This window comes from Macrosteles quadrilineatus, unplaced genomic scaffold (assembly GCF_028750875.1).
Source record: "Macrosteles quadrilineatus isolate MER2022 unplaced genomic scaffold, UCM_ALF_1.0 Scaffold_3__2_contigs__length_128488019, whole genome shotgun sequence".
Taxonomy (NCBI): domain Eukaryota; kingdom Metazoa; phylum Arthropoda; class Insecta; order Hemiptera; family Cicadellidae; genus Macrosteles; species Macrosteles quadrilineatus.
In genome coordinates this window covers 54,615,690-54,643,425 of record NW_026542596.1, presented here as the reverse complement: position 1 = coordinate 54,643,425, position 27,736 = coordinate 54,615,690, and the positions used below count along the sequence as shown (strand labels likewise).

General features: G+C 34.3%; 2 protein-coding genes across 4 annotated transcripts; one reads left to right on the top strand and one right to left on the bottom strand.

Moving 5' to 3' along the window:
- Positions 1–6,206: 6,206 nt before the first annotated feature.
- LOC128988947 (invertebrate-type lysozyme 3-like) lies at positions 6,207–13,465 on the bottom strand. Its single transcript, XM_054410740.1, has 4 exons — positions 13,373–13,465; positions 10,979–11,167; positions 7,970–8,043; positions 6,207–6,849 (listed from the first exon to the last, which is right to left on the bottom strand). Exons 1-4 carry the CDS (start codon positions 13,422–13,424, stop codon positions 6,508–6,510), a joined length of 657 nt encoding a protein of 218 aa, XP_054266715.1. The 5' UTR covers positions 13,425–13,465; the 3' UTR covers positions 6,207–6,507.
- A 2,408-nt stretch (positions 13,466–15,873) lies between these two features.
- LOC128991145 (spermidine synthase) lies at positions 15,874–25,247 on the top strand. 3 transcript variants are annotated; one of them, XM_054413908.1, is made up of 6 exons: positions 15,874–15,973; positions 17,694–17,836; positions 18,855–18,975; positions 21,233–21,479; positions 21,806–22,035; positions 24,594–25,247. In XM_054413908.1, exons 2-6 carry the CDS (start codon positions 17,706–17,708, stop codon positions 24,732–24,734), a joined length of 870 nt encoding a protein of 289 aa, XP_054269883.1. In that variant the 5' UTR covers positions 15,874–15,973; positions 17,694–17,705; the 3' UTR covers positions 24,735–25,247. The 3 variants fall into 3 exon arrangements, with proteins under 3 accessions (XP_054269883.1, XP_054269884.1, XP_054269885.1); XM_054413909.1 differs by having other exon boundaries at positions 15,957–16,020; XM_054413910.1 differs by lacking the exon at positions 15,874–15,973 and having other exon boundaries at positions 17,743–17,857.
- The last annotated feature ends 2,489 nt before the right edge of the window (positions 25,248–27,736 follow it).

Here is a 27,736-nt window from a genome sequence, read left to right as displayed (position 1 = left end):
TGGGAGATTAAAGAAAGTGCAAAGATCAATCTCCTGGAGTTCCTTCCTAATATTCACAAGATTGCATTTCCTGAAGTTAGGAACGAGTGACACTCTAGTACATGAAGTATTGGCGGAGGGCAGGAAAATGCTTATTGCAGGGTGATGACAGTCTTCTATTACCAGGGGGTCCATATCTCTGGAAACAACAGGGTCTGGTTCAGATGAGAATACAACATCAAGGATTACGCCACCTGAGTTCCTTACACCGTTAGCTTGAGACAGATTGTGAGTTAAGACCAGGTCACCCAAGGCTCTAGCAGCGCAGGGTCTTGAAGCGATGTGATTAAGATTGTCCCAGTCAACTGCAGGTTGATTCAAATCACCCATCAAGAGTATGTGAGTAAAGGAATCGAGGGCAACTGCCTCCTCAACTGCCGCAGAGTAGACCTCGTAAGAGGCATTTGGGGCGTCAGGGGGAATGTATGTGACGCCCATGAGAGACTTGACACCAGAAGAAATAGTTGTAGAAACCAGAAGCTGTTCTATAGATCCGAACGTAGTTGCTGATAGGATTGAAGAAGGGGGCTATTTTTTACTGCCAGAAGAACTCCGCCCCCACTTGCCTTAGTGCTAGTGACACTGGATCTGTCTTTTCGGAAGATATTGTAAGAAGAAAATCCAAGTTCTGAATCACATATATCTGGAGCAAGATTGGTTTTGGTTAAAGCTATGATATCATATACAGAAGAAGAAAGATCCAGTCTTAAATCACTTAATTTACTACGCTATTGTAACCCATAAGGCCCATCTTAATACTGTTTTTTTTAAATTTTATATTCATTTTTGTACTTATTTTCGAGCCTTTAACAGTACGCGTAGATTTTCCCTGTGATGCACAGGAGCAGAGAAAAAAGGGTTTAAATAAACATGCTTGTCTATTAATATATAGAATTAGTCCCATGTCAAATCTCCAAAGGGAAAATGAATTTTTTTTTAACCAAATTATCATAAATATTCTCAAAATACAAATAAAACCTGCACGTATAGGACCGACAATCTTTCTTCTAGTTCAACATGCGTGTAAATCGGTACAGCAGTAGTATGGTCAGGGTGGCTGTCGTAAGCTTAAATTTTGCCCCATGTAAATCTCCATAAGAAAAGTTTAATTTCCATTTATGACCCAATTAACATAAATATTTTCAAAATACAATTAAAACCTACACATATAGGACCGATAACCTTTCTTTTGGTACAACCTGCTTGCAATTCATCCAATAGTATGGTAAGGCTAGCTGTCAGAAGCTTTAAATTTTGGCCCCATGTTAAATTTCCATAAGAAACGTTTTTTTTTATATTGGTTCCTAGAGGTCGCCCCGAGGTTGAGAACTCTACAAAAAATATGTAATGTACAGACTTCTCTATTTTCACCCCTCACTGTAAATAAAACATGTGATTGGAATTTGTTTGCATTTTCTGTTTATATTTTGATGTTATTTTGTCACCAGCATGGCAACCCATAAAACCCATATATTAATTTTTTTTCAAATGTTTTTTGTGTGTTTATTTTTGAACCTATTTTAATTTTTAAAGGGGTTCTGCACATCTACAGGTAAATATCTTTCATTTGGTACCAAGCTCGTGTGATTCGGTCCAGTAGTATGGTCAGGCTCGCTGTCATAAGTTTTACAAAAGTTTTTTAGTATATAAGATATATCACAACTTTCTTACTTTGACAAACTCCTTCATTAACCAGTACGCATTTCATATTCACTACAATCAACCAAGTAGTATTCAACAACTGCAGGCGTTTTTGCACTACCTATTTCTTTGGGTTCTAAGTGTCAAAAGATTTTTGTATGAAAATATATTTTTAGATTTAACTTTAATCTTTTAATCAAGAAAAAAACTTGAATACCGATACTTTTTATGAAAAAATGTAAGATATAAGGGTTTTATCTAATTCTTATAAATTTGGTAATATCACTCTTTAAGATAAGTTCTATAAGCACCCGATCCCCTTCAAGTCTCACGTATAATTTTTCCATGATTAAATTGGTTACCTACATAATGCTACGTAAGCAGTACACTACCGGTATCACCGAATATAGGCGAGCATGATAGTGTACTCGGTTTGCTCGTGTAAGCTCGAGATATTTTGCCTCGCCATGATTCATGCTCGCCTGTGCTCCATTTTTTGTCGGATTTGGGACAAGTCAAAGGAGACGAGCAAAGGTGAGTGCCGGAAGTTAAAATATGTCTAACCACCAGCAAGCATGTTCGGGTAACATGTACTGGGTGAGCTCGTGGTTCACATTCGGCAGCATTTCTCTCGCAACTCGAGTAAAAAATTCAGCGAAATATTCGGTGGTAGTGTACTGCTAACATAAAAATCTCATGTGTTTAGGTCTTGAATTGCAATAGAATTTTAGATCAAAGGTATTCTGTTAGACCGACAAATAAAAAGTTCAAATTGTAGAAATTTACTTCAATAGTGGCCTGTAGGGGCCATAGCCCCTAATTTAGACTACGATAAAAACCCATATATAAAAATAAGACAAATATTCGAAATATGTTTTTAAAATTATCAATTTAATGTTACTTCAAATTAACAGTGTTTCTTGTTTTATATCTTGGTTTTCCTTCCTTTGGAGTCGTATATTTATTTATTTATTTATTGCTCTTGACAATTTTTATATCATGTAGCATATAATAGTTATTCTAATATTTATAGTTACATAGAGGTTATTTTATAAAATTACACTTTAAATTAAATATAACTTTACACAAATAAATCAAAACATTAAAGAAATGGAGGAAAACTAAAAAACATTTTACATTATTATTAAGAAAGCTTTAAAAATATTTAACTCATAACCCTTTTTTACTCCAACGGTGTGCAGTGAACTCATCAACCGAATAGAACGTCTGATTTTTCAAGTCACGCTTCAGTTTCGTTTTGAATAGAAGGGAACCTTCCAGACTTTTAAGCCTTTCAGGAAGACAGTTAAGGAGCCTGACAACTAATTGAGAAGGAAGTTTCTCAAATGCAGCTGTTCGGTGTTGGACAGCAGGGCTAGAGTGGACAGTGCGAAAACTTTCCCTTGCTCTAGTCCCGTGGCTGTGCACAGCAGTGCCTTGGATAGGCACATGTTGAAAACGGCAATATACAGCCGTTTCCAATATATACCAATATATATATAGGTAGGGTCAGAATTCCAAGCTCCCTGAAAGCTTGTCTACACGACTCTCTCCGCCTCAGATTTGCAATTAATCTGATGGCTCTTTTTTGAAGCCTAAATGCCCTGTTAAAATTTTGTCTGGCACAACCCCCCCACAATCTTAATCCGTAGGAAAGATGGGGATGAATGAGGCCATAATAGGCCATGACCAAAACTTGTGTTGAACATAAAGGCTTTGAGATATTAGTTGCTTCTGATGTGTCAATGTCATACGATTGTAAAATAATTTTTAAATCAATAACACAACATATTAACAAATTGAAACGTGCACAAGGTTTGGCCTGAGCCCGGAGAACGACGAATCAGAGCTGAAATCATACAGCCAAACATTGCACATCTTTTCTAGTTTAAAATTGAAGATTTGTTTTGTAATCTTACGAATTCTGTTATAGTTTCCATTTTGAGAACCAAATGTAAAGGTTAAAAATATTAATTATTATGAAGTCAACTCCCCATTTCGCGGTAAGGTAGTAAGTCAGAAATATATCTATGAATTTGTCCCTGAATTTTAAAACAGTAAAGGCCCATTTCCCGGGATCTCTTTTTGTGTAGCGAAAAGCGACGCAAAAGCCATTGCACTGTTGTATTGCCTTATATTTTTTATGAAGTTCGAATCATGTAAAAACAGTTCTTTTAGTTTGTCATTTACTTGTGGTTGTGGCGTGTTAATAAGTCCATTGTGGCAACATGCGTTGAAATGTCCATTTGTGGCCTCCTCTGCGAAGTGAAATGCGCCACAATGCATGCAAGTGCTTTATGAGGACCTAGATTGTGAGAAATAACACTCAATTCATTTTCCAGCGTTCTTCTGAAGACAGGTTGTAAAACAGCTTCTGGATTTCTTTCACAGTTAAGCCCTACATGACATTCTCTTTTGCATTTCTTAAGTCTGTTGAATTCCTGGACACTTGTCCACGTCTTGCAGGTCTTCCCCAACCCTGTCTAGTTACGTCATTCATTATGAAAACAAAAAAATTAAACACAATTCATTTAAAAAAATTATTTACCAACATTGACTTTCGGAATAAATGTAAACATTGCAAATAAATAAGTAACAGCTGATAGAATGCAGACGTTTTTCATTCCCCATGCATGTCTTATGGTGGATATTTTACGTTATATCTCGTTTTCTTGCTACTTTATGGGAATTCTGCTATTTTTCCTGAGTCCCTTCCCTGGGGTCAAGAACTTTAATTTAAGACCTCTCCCACTTTTCTGCGACTTACCAGACGTCCACAATTTTCTGGTAAAAATTTGGTCTTACAGAATTATATATACTAGTGTACCTGTTGCTCGAATTCGAGCAATTGCAAAGCATTACAGGCGACTCAAAGATTATGGAAATACTCACGATCTACACAACAGTTAGATATAATCAAAATCTTTTGTAAATATCTTATCTTTTTTCAAAAAGCTGATCTTGTTTTTTTTTCGTGTAAAAAAACATTATTTCTATTTCTTCTACTTGGTTGTGTTCTATGACTTTTTCTATGTTTCCATTATTTGCAAATTGGTTATTTCAATGATTGCTCAAGAAATGTAGCACAGTGTTAATTCAGTTTTATTTTTAGCCTATATCAAATTGTCCAGGATTTCTCGCTCTTTTCCATTGTAATAATTACACCAACCCAAGTTTCGTCTACAGATGCAATATGCCAAAGAATATCACCTACGTACAATCTCTAAGAAGTGACATAAGTTAACTCCATAAGAAATAATTTCAAAAGTTACTGTGATATTAGGATTTTCCACTGATTTGGTAATAGAACATTATATTGCAAAACATGACACGATGCAGAAGAAAATCAATTTTAAAACCAGAAAAATCCATTGCAAATACTGTACTTCATTTTGACAAATTCAGTAAATCACAATTTAAATATTAACAGCTGTTGCATTAGAAAGTAGTGTTGAATTATGCATATGGTCGTAATGTAAACAAATCTGAAGAGGCAACTTTAAAGGCTTCTGGGGCAGAGCCCCAAGGGTATTTACCTCTTTCCTCTTTTGATGGCTCATTTTCAGACCAAGACCTTTCTTTAGAGACCCCTACCAAGTTTCTACACCCAGCTGTTCTTTCAAATTAGCTGTGACAAAAACCCCGTTTTACTCCATAAGAATAACATGGGATGGGAATTTAAAGGCCACGGGGGCAGAGCCCCAAGGGAATTCACCATGTTTCTCTTTTGATGGCTCATCTACAGACCAAGACCTTTCTTTTGACACCCCTACCGAGTTTCTACGCCCAGCCGTTCTCTCAAAATAGCTGTGACAAAGAAAAACAGTTTCAAATTAATATATAGATAGATTTGTAAAATACCCCCGCCGCAGCAAACATGCAGACTAAGCGAATTACCATTAACCTGATTGGATTTACACTAAAAAAATATCACATTTATTTCCTATTTATAGAATTAGTTTAACGAGTACTTAGGTTTGCTGCAACAGAGAGGGTAAAAGAGTTTTTTTTTTATGTTAATAGTTTAGTAAGAAACTAAAGTATTTTCCAAATTCGATCAAAATATGTTCATAAACAAGCAAACTACAACAGTTGACTTATTCTCCATAAGAATAACATGGGGATTTTAAATTTACAATTTTTTGGAATTTTCTCCGTAACCATTAGGCGCACAACAACGCTTCAATAATTTTTTAATTTTTTAATAATAATAATTTTTTTAATAATAATTTTTTCTTTTTCTTTACATTTTTTTTTAATAGACGCGGGAGAACTACTTGTGTGATGTTGCATGCGGAATGAGGGAAAAGGTTTCAGGTAGTGACAGAGCACCACCGATATTGAATCGCTAGAGTTTCTTATTCACTGATAAAGATCCGGGTATGAGTTGGATGATTATGGTGGTGTATGTTGAGGTATATCTATACCAATAAATGATTAATTAATTAGTAAGAACGTATGCACAAGAACTAAGGAATCTAAGATTATAATTTTAAATATATAATAATATAGATTTTGAAACAGGATAAAATAATTGATGAACTAATTTATTTTTAGTGTTTCCCCTTTGGCTTCATCATGATTCTTTATTTCATATTATTTTCCAACATTTAACGGCATCAAATAATACTAAGAAAACCTTTAAATTGTTACAAAGGGAGTGTCACAATTTATTGATCTACTACTAAGAACACACAAATATAAAAACGTCTTTCTCAGCCTAAGCCTAGTCTAAAAAATAAATCACAATAATGAACTTTAATTCACCACTAATTTTTTCATAGATTAGTGTGACATGAGAGCAAAAACCCCTTGAATATGACCATTCTATTTGTTTTCGCCAAACCGGATGTCTATTGAAGGGTAGGTGGTTGATTCCGGTTGTGATGGTTGTATTGGAAATTCCGGTTGTACAGGTAGTTCCGGTTGTCGTGGAAACTCTGGTTGTATCGGTAGATCCGGTGTTTGTGGACGCTCCGGTTGTACCGGTGGATACTGTTGTCCGGGTAGTTCACCCGGTCCTGGTTGTGGATAAGCCCCTAAACGTCTCAAACAGTTATCCAGAGCTCTCCTAACCGGTTCTCTCAATGGTTGATTGCAGTTGTAACCTCCATGAAAATGCACTGCAGCGTAGTCGAAACAGTCTTCAGACCCATCTTGGTTACAGTCCTGCAAGAAACATTATTTAAAAAAGATAATTAAATTGGAACCATACAATGTTACATAATAGGTGATCAATATAAAATAAGAACAACTACATTGGATGCATGCCTTACACATCTCCCTATTTGAGACCATCATTTCCCACAGTACTGTACCTACGGTCAGTAATGAAGTCTTCAACTTCACTGTCTCCTATACCTGCTTAATACCGTCTTAAAATATCCTTCTTGTATACTTCATTAGCTCTTCATTCATATTTAACTTTATGGTGGGTTTCCCTAGCTGCCAATTATGCCTGCTGAATCCGGCTGCAGAATCGTAAATGTCGTTAGAGTCTTTTATGCACTGTCTAAGTACCTGGGTCTTGTATATTGAGTTGGTGCTGAAAAATGCAACCGTATTCGGCAGCAAGGAAGACCTGAATTTCAGACAGTATGCATTCAGATAAGCATAAACATCTAAATCAAAAAATTAAATAAATAGCATATATGTGTTATTTAAGTTGGAAATTATAAAAACAGTCTCTTATCAGTTTTTTTTTTTTTTTTTTTTTTTTTTTTGAAGAAAATTATCTCCTATACAGTAAGGGATGTGGTACTCAAGGATTTTAGTAGTTAAAAAAAAGTATGAGAACTTTCACACTATATGGGTATGGCAGAAACCCGTGCTGTCTTGCAGCCATTCTCTGCCACTAAACCAGGTACAGTAGCTAACACACCGTGACCGTTCGTCAGGGGCGCATTTAGTTTAACGTAAAAGCTTTCATACTACACGGTTTTTAATGAAGCGGGAGCCTACCAGCCAGTGCAAATAAATCAGCTGTTGTAATGTTTATCATTGAGAATCTGACCTGTCGATTGGGCATGGTTATGCTTATTGTTACAATGTTAACACATTCATCTCGGCCGTACTTTCGGAAACCGTGTAATGTGTAAAAAAAGCAAAGTAACAGCAAAAATCGTTCTGTTTTTAACCTGGTAGTCGCAACCATATAGTGTGAAAGGAGCGTAAAAGCCGGTTGTAACGTGCGTTTCATGTCCAAAAATGATAAATAAATAAATTAGGAAATATACACATGTAAATATTCTATTGTAAAATGACACAACTCACAGAACTAAGAACTAACCTGGTGAAATTTATTCATGTAGCCGCGTATTGTAGCCTCTGCGCAAGTCACGTCGTTTGAGCATTTTTCATATGCTGAAAAATATCAAACTACAAAAACAAATTCACTACCAGGTGACTCAAGGCTAAAGAATAGTTAGTAGCTACTAAGAAGAGCAGTAGGAGAGAGGCCAGTAGGCATCATGTTAATATGTTTTCAAAAAGAAAACATATTAGAGTGAAAATTTAAAAACGTACGTTTTCATGTCCCTGGCCTTTTACTTCGTAGATACTGGATTTGTAGTTTATTATTATGTGTTTTAATATTTTTTGGGACGGGGGCAACATGTTACACACATTTATTTGGTTTTAAATAGGTTCTAGGTATTTTTTTCGTATTTTTAAAGTCTCGAAATTCACGACCATGACGTGTCCCTAGGGTGAATTTTCCAACTTTCACACTGTTTTTAGACTAATTATTCATGCCGAAATATATAAAGCCATATTTTTATATCATCAATGGTTATTAAACTTACAAAAAAGGAGCATATTATAATTTTATTGTCATTACAAACTGACTACCATGACAAAATAAGTCTGTCCCTCGATTTGGCGTCACGACCATTTGGGAAAAATTTTCAACTTTGGAGCACGACAGTGGCAAGCCTGGCGTCGATGGAGTCAGTTGGTTTTAGAGACTAGTTCGGGGTGTACGTCAGGATTGTAGTGCCGGTCGTTTTGAGTTGAAAGGAGGAATTACAAGATTAATAAAGGAAAGATTGTGTTTTTTGTAATTTTGGTGTGTCCATGACCGTACGTAGTCATTCGATGAAGTAGACATGGTGTTAATTTTTGTTTATAAGATATTTCAATTGCTAGATTAACCTAGAAGTCCACTTTGTATCCTCGAACATGAGGTGCAGGGCTACCGCCAGAACAGAGCCAAATTACACGTAATTTCACGACCAAAGTTTCACGACCATCGCGGGTTTTTTCACGACCAATCCAGCCTTATGGATTATAGTGTGTTTGGTCGTGACAATAACTTTAATATAATTGTAAATTGAACAGTTAAGTTCAATTGAAACACATATTTTTATTATAACTAACATGATAATTGAAGGATTGTTTAGAACGATTTAGATTATTCCAGACAATTCACGACCGTACCGCTTGTCCCTGACCATCACGTTTATGATTTCTATCATAAAAATTTCAAAAATTAAAATATTGTCATATTTCAATGTTTTATACACAAAAGAAGCACACCTCTATACAAACATAACGATTTTTCGGGTCTCAGGTAAGTTTTTTCGGAGTTATACAAACTTAAAAAGATTTTATTGGCTTTTTTCAATTTTTTGAGTTTTTTTATTTTTTTCTAGAAAGACCAAATATACCAAAAGCTCAGTGACCTATTTATTGTATAATGGTCATAAAAGTAAATAAGTTTATAGCAAAACATAGTTATAAAAATAATATTAACTATTTTTAATATTCATTTAAACGTCCGTTATGGTCGTGACAGGATTTTGTGTTTTTCCACTAAAGATGCTCTTTTAAAAAGAAACTACCAAAGATATTGCGTTACCATGGACATTTTATGAAACTTCAAATGTTAATGAAATAAAAATAATAATAAAAGTTTTGAAAAAAGGGGAAAAGAATTTGCAAAGTGCTTTTGCTGAAAACGTACGTTTTTAAATTTTCACTCATTAACAGCCCCGGTAATTATTAAAATTTGGTACTTTGGATATACTATAGAGATCATATTACAGTTGACAAATTTGTTACATTCTTATAATAATGAATGTAAGATAAATCAAGGGATTAAGAGATTCAATAAAGCTTATCTTAATCATCTAAAAAAAAATATTTGAAAATAACAAAAATTTTGTGGGTAAGTTTGTCGGTATAACCTAATATTACCTCATGTACCTGTACCATAGATCAGGAAATCTCAGCCAATTCTGTGACTGTTACAGTTTAACTATTACTAGTGGTCGTCCTGTGGTCGAAACTCGACCAAAAATAATTAATGTACAGACTTCTCTATTTTCTCCCCACACTGTAAATAACACATGTGATTTGAATTTCTTCCATTTGTTTTGATTTTCTGTTTACATTTTGTTGTTATTTCGTCACCATCATGGCAACCCATATGCTCCATGTTAATTTTTTGAAGTTTTCAAATTAATTTTTTGTGCTTATTTGTTAGCCTATTTTAATTTTTAGAGGCATTCTGCACATCTACAGGAAAATATCTTTCCAACAGTATGCGTAGATTTTCTCTGCGATGCACACGACCTGAGAAAAAAGGTTTTAAAGAAACATGCTTGCCTATTAATATATAGATAGATACAGTCATCAGCAGAAGTAAATGCATTTGTTTGTATAAGGATAGGAAATGTAAGAATGGTAAGGTTGCTGTTCCCTTATGGAAAAATTGTTATTCTTTGATTACAACTATATAAAGTACTGACTCTAAGTACTACCAGTGACTATTGGATACTAAAGAAGACTTCCCATCTGTAGCCATTTTTTTCCTCATGGTTCCAAGAGTGCTTTCTCCTTAGCTCATTCATAGCTGTGCAGTTCTTAATGTAGCCTCCTTAGACCGCCCACATTTCCTGCATGCTGTGTGCCTAGGCCCAACTTTCTATTTGGGCTAACTGGCATATAGCCCAAAAAAACACATTTTAAAAATTAGTTATTAGTTTTGTGTTTTGTGAAATGTTCCACTAAAAATAAAATCCATCCATCAATTACATTAATTTAAAACTACTGGGGAGCATCATGTTTGCAGCCCAGGGTTCCTATGTGTTTCCATAATGAATCCTCAAGTGAAATAAGTCAGGTGCTTCTTCAGGAAGTCATGACCCGTGGTCATTCCTGTGATCTGTCTGAGTTGCCTCCAGTCTAGTCGTAGCGCTGGTAGAGCATAAATGAGAACTGTCTGAGAAGGAGAGGAGAGGAAGTGAGCTTGCTTGCCCTGGATATGTATAGGTAAATCACATGTACCATAACTTACTAGATGGCACGTTGCGATCCTCAAGTCCCACAGTAGGCCGACCACCATCTACCCAGTATGGCATAGTGATGGCGTAGGGTCCACAGACTCCATCGTGGCAGCCCACCTGGTAGTTACAGATCGGGGCCTCATTGATAGCTTCACAGAGGCACTTGATACAGCCATCGTCAATACTTCTGCTGCCCACCACTAGACAGGGACAATAATTATAAATTAGTGTCACCAACATGAACTATAGACATGAAAAACAAGCTTCAGGTTTTTAATGGGATGAGAAGTCTACTTGTGTTGGTTAGTCTATGGTGCAGAGCTTCTAAAATTGTGGTGGATTACTTGAGTATTGGATGAAGAGGTGAGTGTATTTTTATGTGAGTTGCAGTCAAAAGGTAGGATGTAGTGAAAATGGCCTAAAAATGATGAAAATTATAAAATGGCCTAATCAGTGAAACTCAAAGGGTTAATTGGTAATAATATTTTAAAAGGTGGGTTTTTTTTCTATTTGATTTTTAGTTAAAGGTGTAGGTCAATATTGAACTCATTGAATTTGCTACTTGAATTCTTTCCTTGTAACTGTAAAACATTTATATATTTTAGTTTGTTATTATTTTTAAAGTATATGTTATTTATTTTTAAAGTATCACACTATGCAAATTCGAGAAATTGAAGTCATTATGTTTATGCTTTTCCAAACTTCACGGTTTATCTGCACATCAGTTTACAACCTAATTTCTTTCACGAGTAATTATAAAAAGAAAAGATATGTCTATCTCTAATTTTAATGGCGGTGAGATAATTTCCAAGTGTAAAATTTATAATTACAGTCACGTGTACATTTTTTAATTAGAACACACATATTGTATCCCATTCTCCCAGTTTATATAGGTGCAGTAAACCTTCGATAGTTCGACACTTGATAGTTTGACACTCGATATAATAGTTCGACACTCCTTGTAGTTCGACACGGGCTGAGCTGTTAATAATTTGTCATTTATTGTTGACTTGAGACTTAACTAATGAACAGTGAAATTGTTAAGCTTTTTAGTATTTAATAAAATTGGGTGATTTCTATAAAATACCTGTGTTTTTTCTCTCCTGTATATTAAACTCCATTTACTCCCTATAGTTCGAAATTTCGATAGTTCGACATCCCTTAAGTCAACAAACAATAAACAAAGTGTCAAACTATCGAGGTTCTAAAACTGTACTAGAAATCAAAAAGCTAGCTTTTTCCATGTATCGGTTTTGTATCTACATTTTTTTTAAATAGACTAAGTATTAGAAAAAGTTGAACATTTCAAGTTATTGTTTGATTATGGTATCATAACATATTTGGTGTGAAGTGTGTGAAAACATTCTTGTGGCTTTCCTTCTGGTAAAACCAGTTTTAACCATTTATCTAATTTCTACCCATGACAGAAAACCATCCATGTCACGTGATTTGACTATGCAACTACAAAGGTTCATTAGTAGGCTACTATGTTCTCCATAGGGGAAAAAGAGACAGTTCAGTTCACAATACACAAAACAAATTACAAAACTCATGAATCAACAATCTATGGACTGTACGCCTGAAGTGTGGAGAAAACATTATTCTGTGTAAAATTTGATCTTGTGAAATCTAAAATCAGTTAATTAAACTTTTGTAGAGAAACGAGATTTCTGATCCCAGTTTATTTGGTTATGCATTTTTAATTAAATAATCCTTGCTAGATAGTTACATAGTTAGATAGTTAGATAGTAGATAGTTACCTAGAAACAAATATAGGTACTAATCATTCCCTTAATAATTAAGAATTATTCTTTTACAACCTTGCATTGAAATTAAGTGTAAAACAATACAAAAAGTATTTATTCTTGGTTCAGTAAATTGTCTTTTAAGAAACTCATTATAAAATACTAAATACAGTACATCTTCAATGACTAACTCATGCCAAAGAATTATACATATATCATAATAAAAAAATAGTTTAAGTATCCACTTTTTGTTGAAAGCTTGAAATACAGTTTATTACAATACAGGTGCCAGGGTGGTATTTTTAACTATTCTTTATAAAAATAAATGAACTGTGGAAATGCAGATAGATATAACAAAAAAGAGAACAACACTTTTATTTGACCATATTGTATATAGTCTATTTAAATATATTGATGGATGGTTCATTCTATTCAACTACGCAATAAAAATTGAAGGCAAACATATAAACAGAGAATAGCTTGTTTAATAGATAACACAAGTTTGCAAACAATAGCTTATCTGTTGACCTGAAATACCAACTTCATAAATAAATAATTTCGTTGAGAATATTTCCAAGAACAATGATGTAAGCTGAAGCTGGATAATACAATGCTTACAGTTAAATGTTTAATTTTTAAGATAGAAATAGTTCAGCTCACCTAAGAATAATAGACAAAATGCACGAGACAACAATGCCGCTGAAGTTTCCATCACTGATTCACAACTGAAGATGGCCAGCGGACACAAAACCAAGAAGGCCGTGGTCCCGTGGATGGCCTTGATGACGTCACTGCTGATACCGTTCTATTGATGATAGCAATCATCTGTGATTTCTTGGAGGATGAAGGTCATTTTCTCGCGGCTACAGGTGATGACAATGAACCTGAAATTATTGATTCACAAGGCCAATTGGTACAGAAACAAATCACCTGTTTCTTTTCTTCCCATATGTTTTATATATGTCCTATGTATAAGGAATTAAGTGGCGTGGACTTTGTCCAGTTATACAGTACAATCACAGACAAGGGATTAGTAACCCCTAAAATTAAATCTTGAATCTTAAGTTAAATTTAAATGAGATCTATTTATTCCCTTGTCTGTAATACGATGCAATAGGCTGCTATATTGAAACCAATTTAAGTTTTGACATTTTATTTGCATTTTTAACCAAAGTTAGCTGATATTGATAGAACTGGAAAAAGAGTATTGTAAAGTGAAAAAATGGGAATAATTTTTGTTAAGAACCGATAGAACCTTCTGTTGTAGTTTGATAATAAGAACAACGGTATAAAATAAGAAAAAAAAGTTTCATGAATTGCTCGTTTGTTTCCCATCCCAGCAACAATCAATCGGTCCATTAATTTGTTTTACGCTAAATGTTGCGTAGCGTCAGATTCATATAGATATAAATCCATTATAAAATAGACTCCATTATTGATTTATCGTCATTATAGTGATATTGCAAACGGAAGTCGAGAAGAAAATATCAAGTCATGTTATGTATACAACGCTCGAATGTGGGTCCGCAATCCTTTTGATACTAACTTTTGAATTATTACCTATAACAACAAAAAGAACTATTTTATGTGTAAGCTAAAACAGTAATTGTTATTTTGTTTTATACGCAGCAAAGAAAGATTAAAACATGCATTGCAAAATATAGCATAAAACTAAAAAGTAACATTTAGGCTACAATGCGCTCAAGCGATTTAAAAATAAAGATGACCCTTAGCTTCCTATATTTACAGTGTGACGAAGAATCTACTTCATCTGCATAATCCAAAGTCAATCAATGGTCGTGTTTTTATTAAATTTTTAAAAATAATTTGCTATCATTCGCTGAAAGTAAAAATGTAATAAACCAAACATGTGCCATTAATTAATTGAGTATAGTTCTTGTAGTTAGTTGATAAGTAATTAGTTAATTAATCAGTGTTTCAGTTAAACTTAGTTGAGGTTGTATAGTTAGTTGTTAGTTGATTAAATATTTTCAGATATTCAAGAAACTATATAGAACTAATTAAATAATTTGCAGCGTTTAAACAAGTAAGTACATGGATGATAGGAATTACGCACGACAACACAAGATTAGACGAGAACGAGAAGTTTATTACTTCTCTTCCAGCATTCTTAATAACTCATTTATTTAGCCAGATTAACACATATTACAAATGCATTAGCCAAGCCAAATTTACTAAAAATAACTATTACTGTTGTAACTAACTTTTAAAATATTAATTAAAATTCGTATGCGATTGGTATTTTCAAGAACAATTCAGACGCACAAATTGAGAGTAACAGCCTCTTGTTTAATGTTTAGCCACAATCTGGAACAGACAACCTAGTGTTTAAACGGGTTGGTAAAAGTTCAACTGATAACACGGCCGAGATAGAAAAGGTCAAAATTGCTGGACTCTTAATCCAACTTTGCTGGCACGATCTATGGTCCTCGAACTGAGTTCCTAAAATAAGAATTGTGGTGAACAAATTGAAAATCAATAAAGAAACGATTTAGATCAACCGCCAAGAGATAAATTATTATTATTTCTTTTTTGTCCTCCTATGACGCTAGGCACGAGCCTGGGATTGTTTTTCAACCTCTTTAGAGATCAATATGAAGCCAATGGAGGCTACATTTTATAATAATGCATAATAAAAATATATTATAATACATTTATAATAAATGATAATGTGACAAAAAAGTCAGGACTCAGGATGCTCATGTAATATAAAAATTGTGGTTATCAACGGACTACATTAACTATTAGTGAACGGAATTAGAAATGAAAATAGTTTGGATTATGTGTGTTTGGTATTTATTAGACCCATAACGCAACCTTGGTTTTATTGTTATGTGTTGCACTGTCTAATGGGGTTATTGATAAATAATTTTATATTTTAAACCCAATCTTCCCTAGTTAATGAAGTTTACAATGCATAGACAATAATTGGAATTTTATAGTATCTTCTAACAGCATAATAGCATAGACTAACCAACACAAGGGAGTATGTTTTATCTATGATAATAGTCAGACAATTAATGCTCTTTTTACTCTCAGAAGTTGGTGCTGGATGAGTTGGCAACGTTTCATTTGTAGGCTACGTCATCAAACTTTTTCCCCGCCATTCTTTAGCTTATGAACTGTCCGTAGTCAGCTGAGTTGGAGTCAGAGTCAGGAGTTCATTGGCTTCGTCTGCAGCACGCGCGAGTGTCGACTGCTGTCGGTCTCTCAAACTTGTTTGGTTGGTTGGAATAACAGGTTAGTTTGATTGGTAGCATTTGAGAAAATTGACTGTACATTTTATGGTAAGACAATCATTAAGTTCAGTTATGTGTTTGCATTGTAAAAAAGGTGGGACTTCGAAACTGTATAGATTTTGCATGTAAAATAAAAAAAAAATCAAATAGGCCTGTACTTCGGCTCTTTTTGATGAAAAGTAATTTGTTAAAATGCAGTGTAACCAATTAAATCAAAAATCATCATATTATGTAGATATCCATCAATCCGATTATTAATTTTAATGTATTGGACAGTATAAATTTATCATTTAAATCTTATGCCTCAAAGAGGCAGTTACATATCTTCCCTAGGCCTAGGCTACACAAAACTAATTATTTAAGCCTAGTTTTGAATCATGCACCTCAACCTAATAGTTAATTCGTTAATTGTATTTCTCCCTGATTTAAAACATACGTAACTTGTACCTCCCATCAAGCAAATATCCATTGATACGTCATGAAGTCTTTGTCTTTGACCAGCATAGCTTGATTGATTGAAATGTTGTTGTGCAGCATAATTCTATGTTTATAGTAAATCTGGTGGTCTAATGGAAGTTGTCTTGGGTACAGTTCCGCAGAGAACCTGCGATATATTTTCAGATGAATAACGATACATATCAATATGTATCCGATTCGATATAAATATTGCATCGATTTTTTAAAACCACATAATAAATAAATAAAAACAAAAACATTAAAAAAAATTTTGGGTTTAAGTTTCTTAACTGGGCTACGCTAAAATCCATTGAGGTTGCACTTTAGTTTAGGTCCTACATACTATTATGCATTATACATTAACTACCAGCTGATTATAAAATGAAACTGTTCGAAACTAAACCTAACCTTAACCAAACTGCAGTAAACTTACATATGTGAGTAAATGTCCAGGACGTAAACTAAAGTGCAGCCTCGATTAAAACTATCAATTCGATTAATAAACCTTCATTCGATTTTTTCATTATAAGCAAGTTTGGTTAGTTAGGTTAGGTTATGACAATTTCATTTTATAATTGATAACTTGTAGATAAAAATATTGATTATTAATCAATATTTTCAATTGATGTCAGCGTAGCACAGTGAAGAAACAGTAAGTACCTGCTTTTTGTGTTTATTTTATCCTTAAATTAATTACATCCTAAGTAATTACGACTAAAAATGGAGGAAACAATCAATTTTATAATCCCTATGCAGTGTTAGGTAAGTTATCACATTAAAAGTATTGAAAACTGCTTTAATTTTCTAAAAGAACAAATTTTGTACTCGTAAAAAAAGCAAAATCAAAGGCTTTAGTTCGTTTATCTAGTTTGTGGCTTAAGTTGTTTTTTATAGGTATTTATAATTAAATATTATTTTTTTTTTTGTGATTTAAGGATATATAATTCTTTTTATTGATTAAATATCAATAAAATCGTAAACAAATCATAACTTAATTTGATGTTTAAGATATTGAAGAAAACATATACTTAGGAACGATATATTGAATCGGATGAGTATTGATAATAACATTTATTCATCTGTTTATATATCGCAGGTTCTCTGCAGAACTGAACAGTTGCCTCAATTCATAAGTAAAACGCAGTTTGACATTTTCCTCTAGCCATTATTTTCTTTTTCTGTTAGGCCTATAGCCTAATTTAATCTAAAGACTAAACATTTAAGTTGTTATTATGCCAATAATATATTTTTTTATCATGTTATAGACACCTTGAGGAATGAACTCTCTGAAAACTGGATGGTTTAGTGAGTTAAGTGACCTTTGGCCAGGCATGTGCCTTTCTCTTCAAGTAGAAAAAGTACTGCATTCTGAGAAGTCCCAATATCAAGATGTCATGGTCCTTGAAACGCAAGTATCCGTGTTTTAAAAGTAAATATAGCGTAGATATATTTCAAACAATTTTGTTATGTGATATTTAATTAGTAAGCCTACTGTATTTAATCTTATTGATTTGTTAGGCTATATATGTTTATTTAACATAATTCCTATTACTTCAAAGTAAAATTTTGTTATTTAACCGAACTAAGTTATTAGGCCTATTCAAGGCTGGCAAATTATTTTAGAGATTTTTTTGTATCCATCTCAAACTCCCAATTTGTGAGTAAAATGCTTAGTAACGGAATCATTCTACCTGAACATTTACTGTTTTTACCATACAATAAGATGTTATATTTCATGGAGAACACTACAAGTTACTATCAAATTTATAAGAGCTTCGCTCGCTCCGCTCAATTATTTACTGTCAAATTTATTATTTAAGGTCGTTGAATTTTAACTTTCCTTAAAACTTCCATAAAATCCTATTAGCATTAGCGATATCTGCGATCTGGAAAAAAACTTTTCCTGAATGGAGTTTTGATTAAACTCTAACTTAACTCCGCTAACTTAACCTTGTCAATTGTTTTGGACAGCTTAACCTTATAAGTGTTTGCATTTACTTCATGGAAAAATTCAATAGGCTACTGGTGTAGAAACAAGCAAAAAATGAATCCACCAAAAGCAATAAAACTGAAAAACTGCCTCAACCAAGGTTTTGAATCTGTTTGAGTCAATGATGGCTTGTGTAAAGTTTATACACACACTTAAAAGTATTTTTCAACTGTATTGTGAATAAATGTTGGTGCAAAGTTAAGAACCTCAAAGTTTTTACAACCTAAACAAGAGCCTAATCTCTCTCACTGAGATTTGAATAAGATATTTTTTTGTATTTTCCTAAAACGATGGTCAAATAGTCCCTAAAAGTCTTTTTCAAAACTACACTAGCCTATTATAAAATTGTAGTAAAAGATATATTTTATGAACTTGTTAATAATTAATTATCATACAGTAGGCCTAGTTAAAGTAAGTAAAGTACTTTGTATTGCAGAAAGAATCATGGGAAAGCATTAATTCTGGATGGCATCATACAGTGCACGGAGGCTGATGAGTTCTCGTACCAGGAGATGATCTCGTTCTTGCCCCTTTGTAGTCATCCCAACCCAAAAAAGGTATTTCTTTTAGGCCTTAATTGGATTATTATTTTAGATTAGCTCAATCATCCGGATTATCTTCACTCTTCAGGGATCGTTCAAAATATAATTTCATTCAAGTCTAATTTGAGGTGCAACTCGTAAAGAACCCACCCGTCAACAGTTCCCCCCCTTTTAATACAGTTCTTCGCCCACCATACTCTCATACTGACAGATGACGTTATTAGTTTTACACCTAACCTGACTGAGAGAAATTCAAAACGTCTGCCTAAGGTACCGTTTCTGGGTTTGGGAGACAACTAGCTCAGTCATAACTAGATCTAACTGTCGATCAACTCCAAAAACAGCACTGGTTTACCTATCGCCCAAGTCTAGTTTTTCTGAGCTGGATTACCAGGTTCCACCACATATAAGGTACATCTTTTAGCAGTTTTTGTTGGGCTTAACTTTGTAACTTAGTAAAGATATGGTTATTTTACTCTTTGGGTTGAGAAAGCGTAGTTGCTGGTATTTACGAATAATCACACAAGACCAATAGATGGAGCATGTTGGCCACAACGTGAAGCGAGTATTTTTCACCAATCTTCACTAAGATGGCGGCTGCCAGCTGTGTTGAGCCCTAATAGCGGGTGCAACTAATTAAATGTTAGTTTATATCAAAGATATCCGTGACAATACGCCTTTATACTATAAATTTTTTTATTATTTACACAATGACCTTCAAAGTACGCTTTTATGTAATTTGTTTTCTAGCGTTAACCGTTTCTTAGAAAAGGTTAGTTTACATAATTAACAACAAAAACTTTTTGGGCAAAAGAAAAATTCTGAAAAGCCACAAATTAATTTATTATATGTATCTATATCGTATTAAAGTTTGATAAAGTTCTGGCGTTTGGTTTACAATGTACGCATTTTCAAAGTCACAATATAGTTTCTGAAACTCTTTATACAATTCTCCTTTATATTTTGACTGGCATATTAATTTTTTTTAGAGCTAAAAAATATTAATTTTTAGATGAATACAAAAAATAAAACGAAGAACATTTATATGTACTCCGTGTTTTTCTAATTATTTTAGTAAACTTTCTGTATAGCTCCAAACTTGAGTATTTAAACTGTATTACAAGTGAGGTTGTAGGCAGAATCTGTCCGCATGACGCTACGCGGTGCGGCGGGTAGCCCCATATATTACAATTTAAAAACAACCTAAATTAAACTACACCAGCTAAAAATAAAAAAAAATGATACAACAAATTCAACTCTTTAGCTACAAAATCCACCTTTTTTTAACTTACCTGACCAAAAAATAAAAAAAGTAGCAGCCGACGAACTTTTTCATGTCATATTTTAAAACTCATTTAAAAGTACCGACTTTATTTGAAGATTTAAAATAGAAAATATTAACTTTTAAGCTTTTAATTAGAACCAATAGTGTCCTAGACTTATTGATATAATTCATACGAAGTTTCAACAATTTACCTTTAGTCTAAGTAGGCTAAATGCCGAGTTATTTTGAAGCGGAACATTGAGTTTTGGTGCCGTTTTCATCGACATCTAGCGCATCTAACTTACAGTAAGATGGCGGACCTGGCTTCACCTGCTTTAATGTTTGCTCCATCTATTGGTCTTATGTGATCTTTGGTATTTACCCATTTAGTACGCAGTTCTAATTATTTTTACTATAACAACTGGCATTAAAGGAAACTTTCCAACTATTGAGGTTACTGCTACTATGAAGGCTTTGTCAATACCAATACAGCAGACTCCCTCTTAACCATACACCTTTTAACCGGACATCGGTTTAACTGGACTACACTCGGCAGAAATGACATCTCTTTAATCGGACAATTTTTATCAGCACATCGGGATAACCGGAGTAGATCGGCAGGAAGTGGGCGGTACTGAAACGACGTTCTCGTTGGAAAGATTTGAGACTAGTAATCACGTGTCTAAATACAACGCTCTCCTAAATTTAAGTCAAATACTGTATACAGTATGCATTTAAACGGTCTGGTTTAACGAGTTTTTGGGGACGTCGGTTTAACCGGAAACCCGTTATCCGGACTGGTCTCGGTCCCGAGGAGTCCGGATAAGAGGAAGTCTATTGTATGTCAATATTCTTGGATGACGAAAGCAAAAACATATTAGGTTAGGCTAGTTTAGCTTTTTATTCAAAAAAATAATTTCTAAGAAGTCTGGACAGCTTCCCAACTACATCTTGTTTCTACATTACTCGTTTTTTCCAAACTAATAAATGCTGTACCATTGACCACAGGTTCTGATCGTCGGAGGGGGGGATGGAGGAGTGGCTAGGGAAGTAGCCAAACATCCAGCTGTGGAGGCTATCTCTCAGGTGGAAATTGATGAGGCTGTGTTGAAAACATCGCGCCAACATCTTCCGTTCATGAGTTGCGGCTTGTCTCATCCCAAGCTGAGCGTCCATGTTGGTGACGGTTTCAAGTTTATGGCTGAGCACCGCAACGCTTTTGATGTTATCATAACTGATTCTTCAGACCCTGTTGGTAAATACTTTTCTGTTACATTTTTTCTGTAGTCCGTAAAGTAGATGTTCAACAATGCTTCTGCCATTTGCTGGGTGTACACGTGACTTCAGTCCAGATCTGGCCTTAGGCACGTTCAAAAAGTGCAGCCGCACATGACCACACAAAAATGGTTTAAAAGTATTTGTAAGATAGCTTGAAAAAGATAAGTTGAAAAACTCAACGGTCAAAGATAGTTGGGTCCAGTTTCATGTAATCTTAAAGGACGACTTTCCTCAGGTTTGAACCTATAATTTGGGAGGTAAAGAAAGTCCGTTCAGATGTAAAACCCAAGTTGTTCAACACAGGACCAGCCGTCTCGCTCTTCCAGAAGAGCTACTTTGAGCTGATGTGCGAGGCCCTGCGGCCAGGTGGCGTCGTCTGCAGCCAGGCTGGTACAGTGTGGGCTGGGCTGGACCATGTGTGTCGTACATTCTCACACTGTCGTCAGGTGTTTCCTCGAGCTGCCTACGCTTACACCTCAGTCCCCACCTACCCTACTGGCCAGATAGGATATGTTATGGGCAGTCTGGATAAGGTAGGCCATAGCAACTTTACATACGTGCTCTGCTACTGTATATGAACACCGAATGGAACAGTTGCACAACATACCATGGACTATAGAATCTTATATAAATTTGCCCTTGGGGATTGTAGAAGTGGTTCCTAACAGTCAAGCCTTTTTGTAGTAGATAATCCAAGTGCAAGGATCCGGACTGGGCTACTAACCAATTTGAATATACATCGTAACTTTAATCTTATATAAATTTGCCCTTGAAGATTGTATAAGTGGTTCCTAACAGTCAAGCCTTTTCGTAGTAGATATTCCAAGCACAAGGATCAGGACTGGGCTACTATCCAATTTGAATTTGTGTTACAACCATCTTGTGTAACTCAAGTAGAGACGGGATGATAAATATTAATTATGTTCAGGAAAACATAAGTACTAGAATTAACTAAAAAGAATTAATTGTTTATTTAAGTTATATTTGTGATATATATACAAAGGGTTAGTAAAAAGTCTGGAGACCCCCTGTTAATTTTTAATGGCCCATACTAGAAAAACCAAACTCGGCACAACTTTATAGCATGTTATGAAGTACTTTTTGGGCATAACCGCCATTTGTATATCCCCAAAATGGGGGTTTTTGGGGGAAACTAAAAAATTTCAAATGACAAGATCCACCGAGTGACTCTTCATTTCGAAGGTCCTGGTAAAAGAAAACCAACAACGCAAACTAGAGGTCTCTATCTCAATCCAATAAAAAATGGTAGCCAATTAAAATTCTCAGAAGTTAAATTTATTAAAATCTATTTTTAGCCCCTGAGCTGTGATATTAATTAAAAATAGGTATTTACCTTCGTCTACAGCTCAATCTGTTGTAACTTGAGTTACGGCCGTTTCAGATGGCATTATAATGCCGAAACGGCCGTAACTCAAGTTACAACAGATTGAGCTGTAGACGAAGGTAAATACCTATTTTTAGTTAAATTTAGCTTGCAGCTTGCAGCTATTTAAGTCTGGAGACCCCCTGTAAATTTTGTAACGACTCATACTAGATAAATTAAACTCTGCACACGTTTATGGTATGTTATTAAGTACTTATTGGACATAACCACCACTTGGTGTACATCCCCAAAATGGGGGATTTTGGGAATATTGAAGAAAAGTTGCAAAAAAGCTTTTGGAGCTCATGGTCCTTTCTCACAAATAATCCCTAGTTGATTGACATTAGTTCCCTGGGAAGAGTAAGGACAACACTTCCTTTGAAAAAGGAAGGACAACCTTTTTGTCACGTTTGTGTTTATATATATATATATATATATAGGGTTAGTAAATAGTTTGGAGACCCCCTGTTAATTTTTTAACAGCCCATACTAGAAAAACTAAACTCGGCACAACTTTATAGCATGTTATGAAGTACTTTTTGGGCATAACCACCACTTGTGTATATCCCCAAAATGGGGGTTTTGGGGGAAGCTAAAAAATTTCAAATGACAAGATCCACCGAGTGACTCTTCATTTTGAAGGTCCTGGTAAAAGAAAACCAACAACGCAAACTAGAGGTCTCTATCTCAATCCAATAAAAAATGGCAGCCAATTGAAATTCTCAGAAGTGAAATTTAACTTGTAGCTTTTTAAGTCTGAAAACCCCCTGTAAATGTTGTAACGACTCACACTAAATAAATTAAACTCTGCACACATTTATGACCGGGTATGTTATTAAGTACTTTTTGGGCATAACCACCACTTGGTGTAGATCCCCAAAATGGGGGATTTTGGGAGAAATTTATCTAGTGTGAGTCATTACAAAATTTACAGGGGGTTTTCAGACTTAAAATAGCTGCAAGTTAAATTTCACTTCTGAGAATTTCAATTGGCTGCCATTTTTTATTGGATTGAGATAGAGACATCTAGTTTGCGTTGTTGGTTTTCTTTTACCAGGACCTTCAAAATGAAGGGTCACTCGGTGGATCTTGTCATTTGAAATTTTTTAGTTTCCCCCCCAAAACCCCCATTTGGGGATATACACCAAGTGGCGGTTATGCCCAAAAAGTACTTCATAACATGCTATAAAGTTGTGTGCCGAGTTTAGTTTTTCTAGTATGGGCTGTTAAAAAATTAACAGGGGGTCTCCAGACTATTTACTAACCCTGTAAAAACACAAACGTGACAAAAAGTTTGTCCTTCCTTTTTCAAAGGAAGTGTTGTCCTTACTCTTCCCAGGGAACTAATGTCAATCAACTAATTTGTGAGAAAGGACCATGAGCTCCAAAAGCTTTTTTGCAACCTTTCTTCAATAATCGTAGCTTTAAAAAAATCCACTCTTGCAATACAGATAACTCTGGCAAAACCTCTGGTAATTGTCTCATGATGTCTGTACAAAACAACAAAAGTAACAGTGGTGGGGGAAGAGTCCTTGTGCTCATGCACATCTTACCACTCTAATAATTTGACCCTATAATTATTCCATTTTTCAGAGTGAAAAATAAAGGAAAATAAGTCAAAGTCAACATCAAATATGATATTTACTGAAAACCTCTCATAACCAGCAACAATGTTGAACAAGAAACAAACAGGATTCGTTGTTACAGGAGATAAATTTCAAGGAACCTCTGAGGATATTCTCAGAAGATGAACTGGACAAGATGAAACTGCGTTACTACAATGCAGACGTGCACCGAGCAGCCTTCGTCCTGCCAAGGTTTGCTCAGAAGGCGCTGGATGCTGCCTAGTAGTATCCACCACTTCTCGGAGGCATGTTGTTGTACCCCTCCCTTCGGCCCGTGTTGTTGTAATAGCCTACCAACAAACACAAATGACAAACTGTCGTCTCGGATCTACTGTTAGTACTTAACAAACCCACCAATATATATTTTTTATGTAATATTTAAAATAGAGTAATATTTTTATAACAAATTTTATAAAAGGTGTTCGTAACTAGTAACCAGATATTCCAGAAGAATGGACATTACGAATCTCGGACCAAATGACTGAAAGATGTGATATTTAAAATAGAGCAAGAAAAAATTGCCGCAATTGTTAACTCAATAGGGGTTCACAGGGTAGATCAAATAACATTCCATTTGTTACGAGATAATTTAGTGATTAAGAGGGTTGATTAGTTGTATTTTGGGTTTTTGGAGTTACATATTGATAGAAATATTTTCTTGTACATCTAATATAACACGCTCACTAAGTTATATCTGTCAGATGTTTGCTCAATAAATATTATGAAACAAGTAGAAGTAATACATTTTCTATCCTTGTTCAAATTAATTTTATAAGCAATGGCTAAATCATCTGTATGAAAATTGTAAATACAATAGAGTCTCGATTATTCAATCTTTGGATATCTGATCTTGCTTGTGGATGACCGATGGGGTGCTGTTTCTCATACAATTCCCGTATGATATAATTGTATATTATTATTGTAGTGCATCAAGGTAACTCCTTTTATTCCCCTGACGATACTTGGCAGATACCGGTCAGGCTCTAGGCACCTGCACATTCTTTTTTTAGCAGTAGCATATCCCACAATTCCTCTCCCCTGATTCTTTTTTGAATCATGATATCAAAAGAAAAGAAACCTACGTTGCTGAAAGAATTTTGCTCTTTTTATAAGTATTATGAGTGATGACAGTTTAAAGCATGAAGAAGTTTGACAAAAGGCAAACTATTAATGTAGTACACACGCATAAGTATAAATGTTTTTACTATTCCTCGCTGGCCGCATCCGGGGGTCTAAGTCATATAATCAAGACTCTACTGTAATCAACAAAAAAACAAAAGAAAAAACCCTTAACACTAGTATTAAAGACACTTATGACTATTTGGCAGGTTTTGGTTTCGCCTCAGTTCTCCCCCAGTAATGTGCGCGTACGTTCACACAACACAATCACACCATTGGACACCAAGAACACACTAGGATACGTTACGTCACCCTCCGCCACTCACACTTGCACTTGACAAGTCACTGCAATAAATTACAACAAAATTAATACACACATTCATCATTAATTGGTTTAACATTATTTTATAACTATCCGATCTGTAAATGAATCCCATTATTATAGAAAATTTTTAATATTGTCACATTATAGTCTGAAAAATGTCATTCAAACCCGAGGGAAAAAGGATGCATTCTACAATCTCGTTCTTTAATCCAAGCCGGAATCTTGAAGAAAAACTACCAACCCTAAACTATCAAGAGAACTATCCCTGTTATGATTACAAACTACTTAAATATAAAACTGGGTTATGTTGATCAAACCGTTTAAACATTTGATCAGGAGATACTGCAAACATTGGAAACAAATCTTTTTTTTCAACACTATGAAACAAGAGTTTTCGCAAGAGAATTTCTTTAATAGGGAGTAACTTATTTAATAACTAGGCCATCCAACATATAATGAAGATTTAAAAAATATATAAACAAGTAGGTTGTGTTAAAAACACAATCAATAGTTATATTGCTACATAAAACTGTCAAAAGTGGAAATTGGGTACACATTTAGATAAATGGTTCACTGAGATCAAAACTCAATTATCAATCAATTTTGTGGGGATAGTGCAGCAGACGAGCAAACCGGCTGGCAAAAATACACCTCAATAGAAGAAAATACAAGTATATGGTATTTTTGAACCCCATCTGCAGTCATTTGGGCAATGTAAACGGGCTGTAAAAACTAAAAAGTGAAATTTTAGTTACCGTCCCAGCAGTTTCTGTTAAATATTATGCTCCTCATAACCCATTTTTTTGTCAAATTTTTTGGATGAAACAATAAAATTGTTTCTTTTTTTAAATAATTAGTGGCTGGTCATAAGATCAAACAAAGTAAAGGTTCTTACCCAATCATTCTGTTAAAACCTCTAAAAATGTCAAATCATACATTTGATCGGTTTGGTCATATGGTTGGAATTTTTATTCCAGCATTACTAAAATAATTTCAAAACTGATTATTCAATTTTAAGTACGAAACAAATTTTATTTCAAGAACACCTATAATAAGATCCATGTTTAGCAAACGGCACTAAATAACAACCAAGTTTTTATTTTGTGGTATTTCTTTAACATACCTCTGAAAAATTTACTCACCATAACTCACTCGACAGGATAAAACCACAAATCATGTGATTTCTATAAACTATCAGCCCCCATCAGCATACCAACCTATAAAAGAGAAATTATCAGTTAGTAATCCTGCAGAGTTATATTGGCAGAAGACTAAAGAACCAGATTAGTCTAAAATACAAGAAAAATACAGTAAGGTAATAGTAAACCTAAACAAACACTTAATGTGATCTTGTCGGACAACTTTCAGTTCAGTTTTAGACATAGGCCCTACTTGTTGAAATCTTATAAATCATTCTTACAAAGATACTTGTATAAAAAAAAATCACAGGTTCGTTGATAGTGCGGCCTTTTGTTCATTGTAATCTTTCATTTACACTACATTATAATTGTTATTTTTACGTTTAATGTAAGGGAAAGGTGTAACTTATTGTGGGTAGTGGCAAAATATTTTTGGAGAAATATTAAATCCTTCTGACATTCATTAAATAAGAATTTTACTATGATTTACTGGATGAAACATAAGCTTTGTCAAAAGGTCCTATAACAGTTTGTTGCCAAAATGACAAGCTGTGTTTATTTTCCTTTGTTAAAGTGGTAGGTTGTGATATATAACTGTTCAGTCATTTGTTTAAATAGCACTGTTTTGTAAACAAGAGTTTA

Bases quoted from the DNA above. Each gene is read 5' to 3' on its own strand.
- LOC128991145 (XM_054413908.1), top strand. From the start codon at position 17,706: ATGAACTCTCTGAAAACTGGATGGTTTAGTGAGTTAAGTGACCTTTGG. The intron at 21,480-21,805 runs GTAAATACTTTT...TGTTCAACACAG, and splicing joins TGATTCTTCAGACCCTGTTG to GACCAGCCGTCTCGCTCTTC. The intron at 22,036-24,593 runs GTAGGCCATAGC...TCGTTGTTACAG, and splicing joins TTATGGGCAGTCTGGATAAG to GAGATAAATTTCAAGGAACC.
- LOC128988947 (XM_054410740.1), bottom strand. From the start codon at position 13,424: ATGGAAACTTCAGCGGCATTGTTGTCTCGTGCATTTTGTCTATTATTC. The intron at 11,168-13,372 runs GTGAGCTGAACT...GTCCCTGTCTAG, and splicing joins ATTTTGTCTATTATTCTTAG to TGGTGGGCAGCAGAAGTATT. The intron at 8,044-10,978 runs GTAAGTTATGGT...GATATTTTTCAG, and splicing joins GGATCGCAACGTGCCATCTA to CATATGAAAAATGCTCAAAC.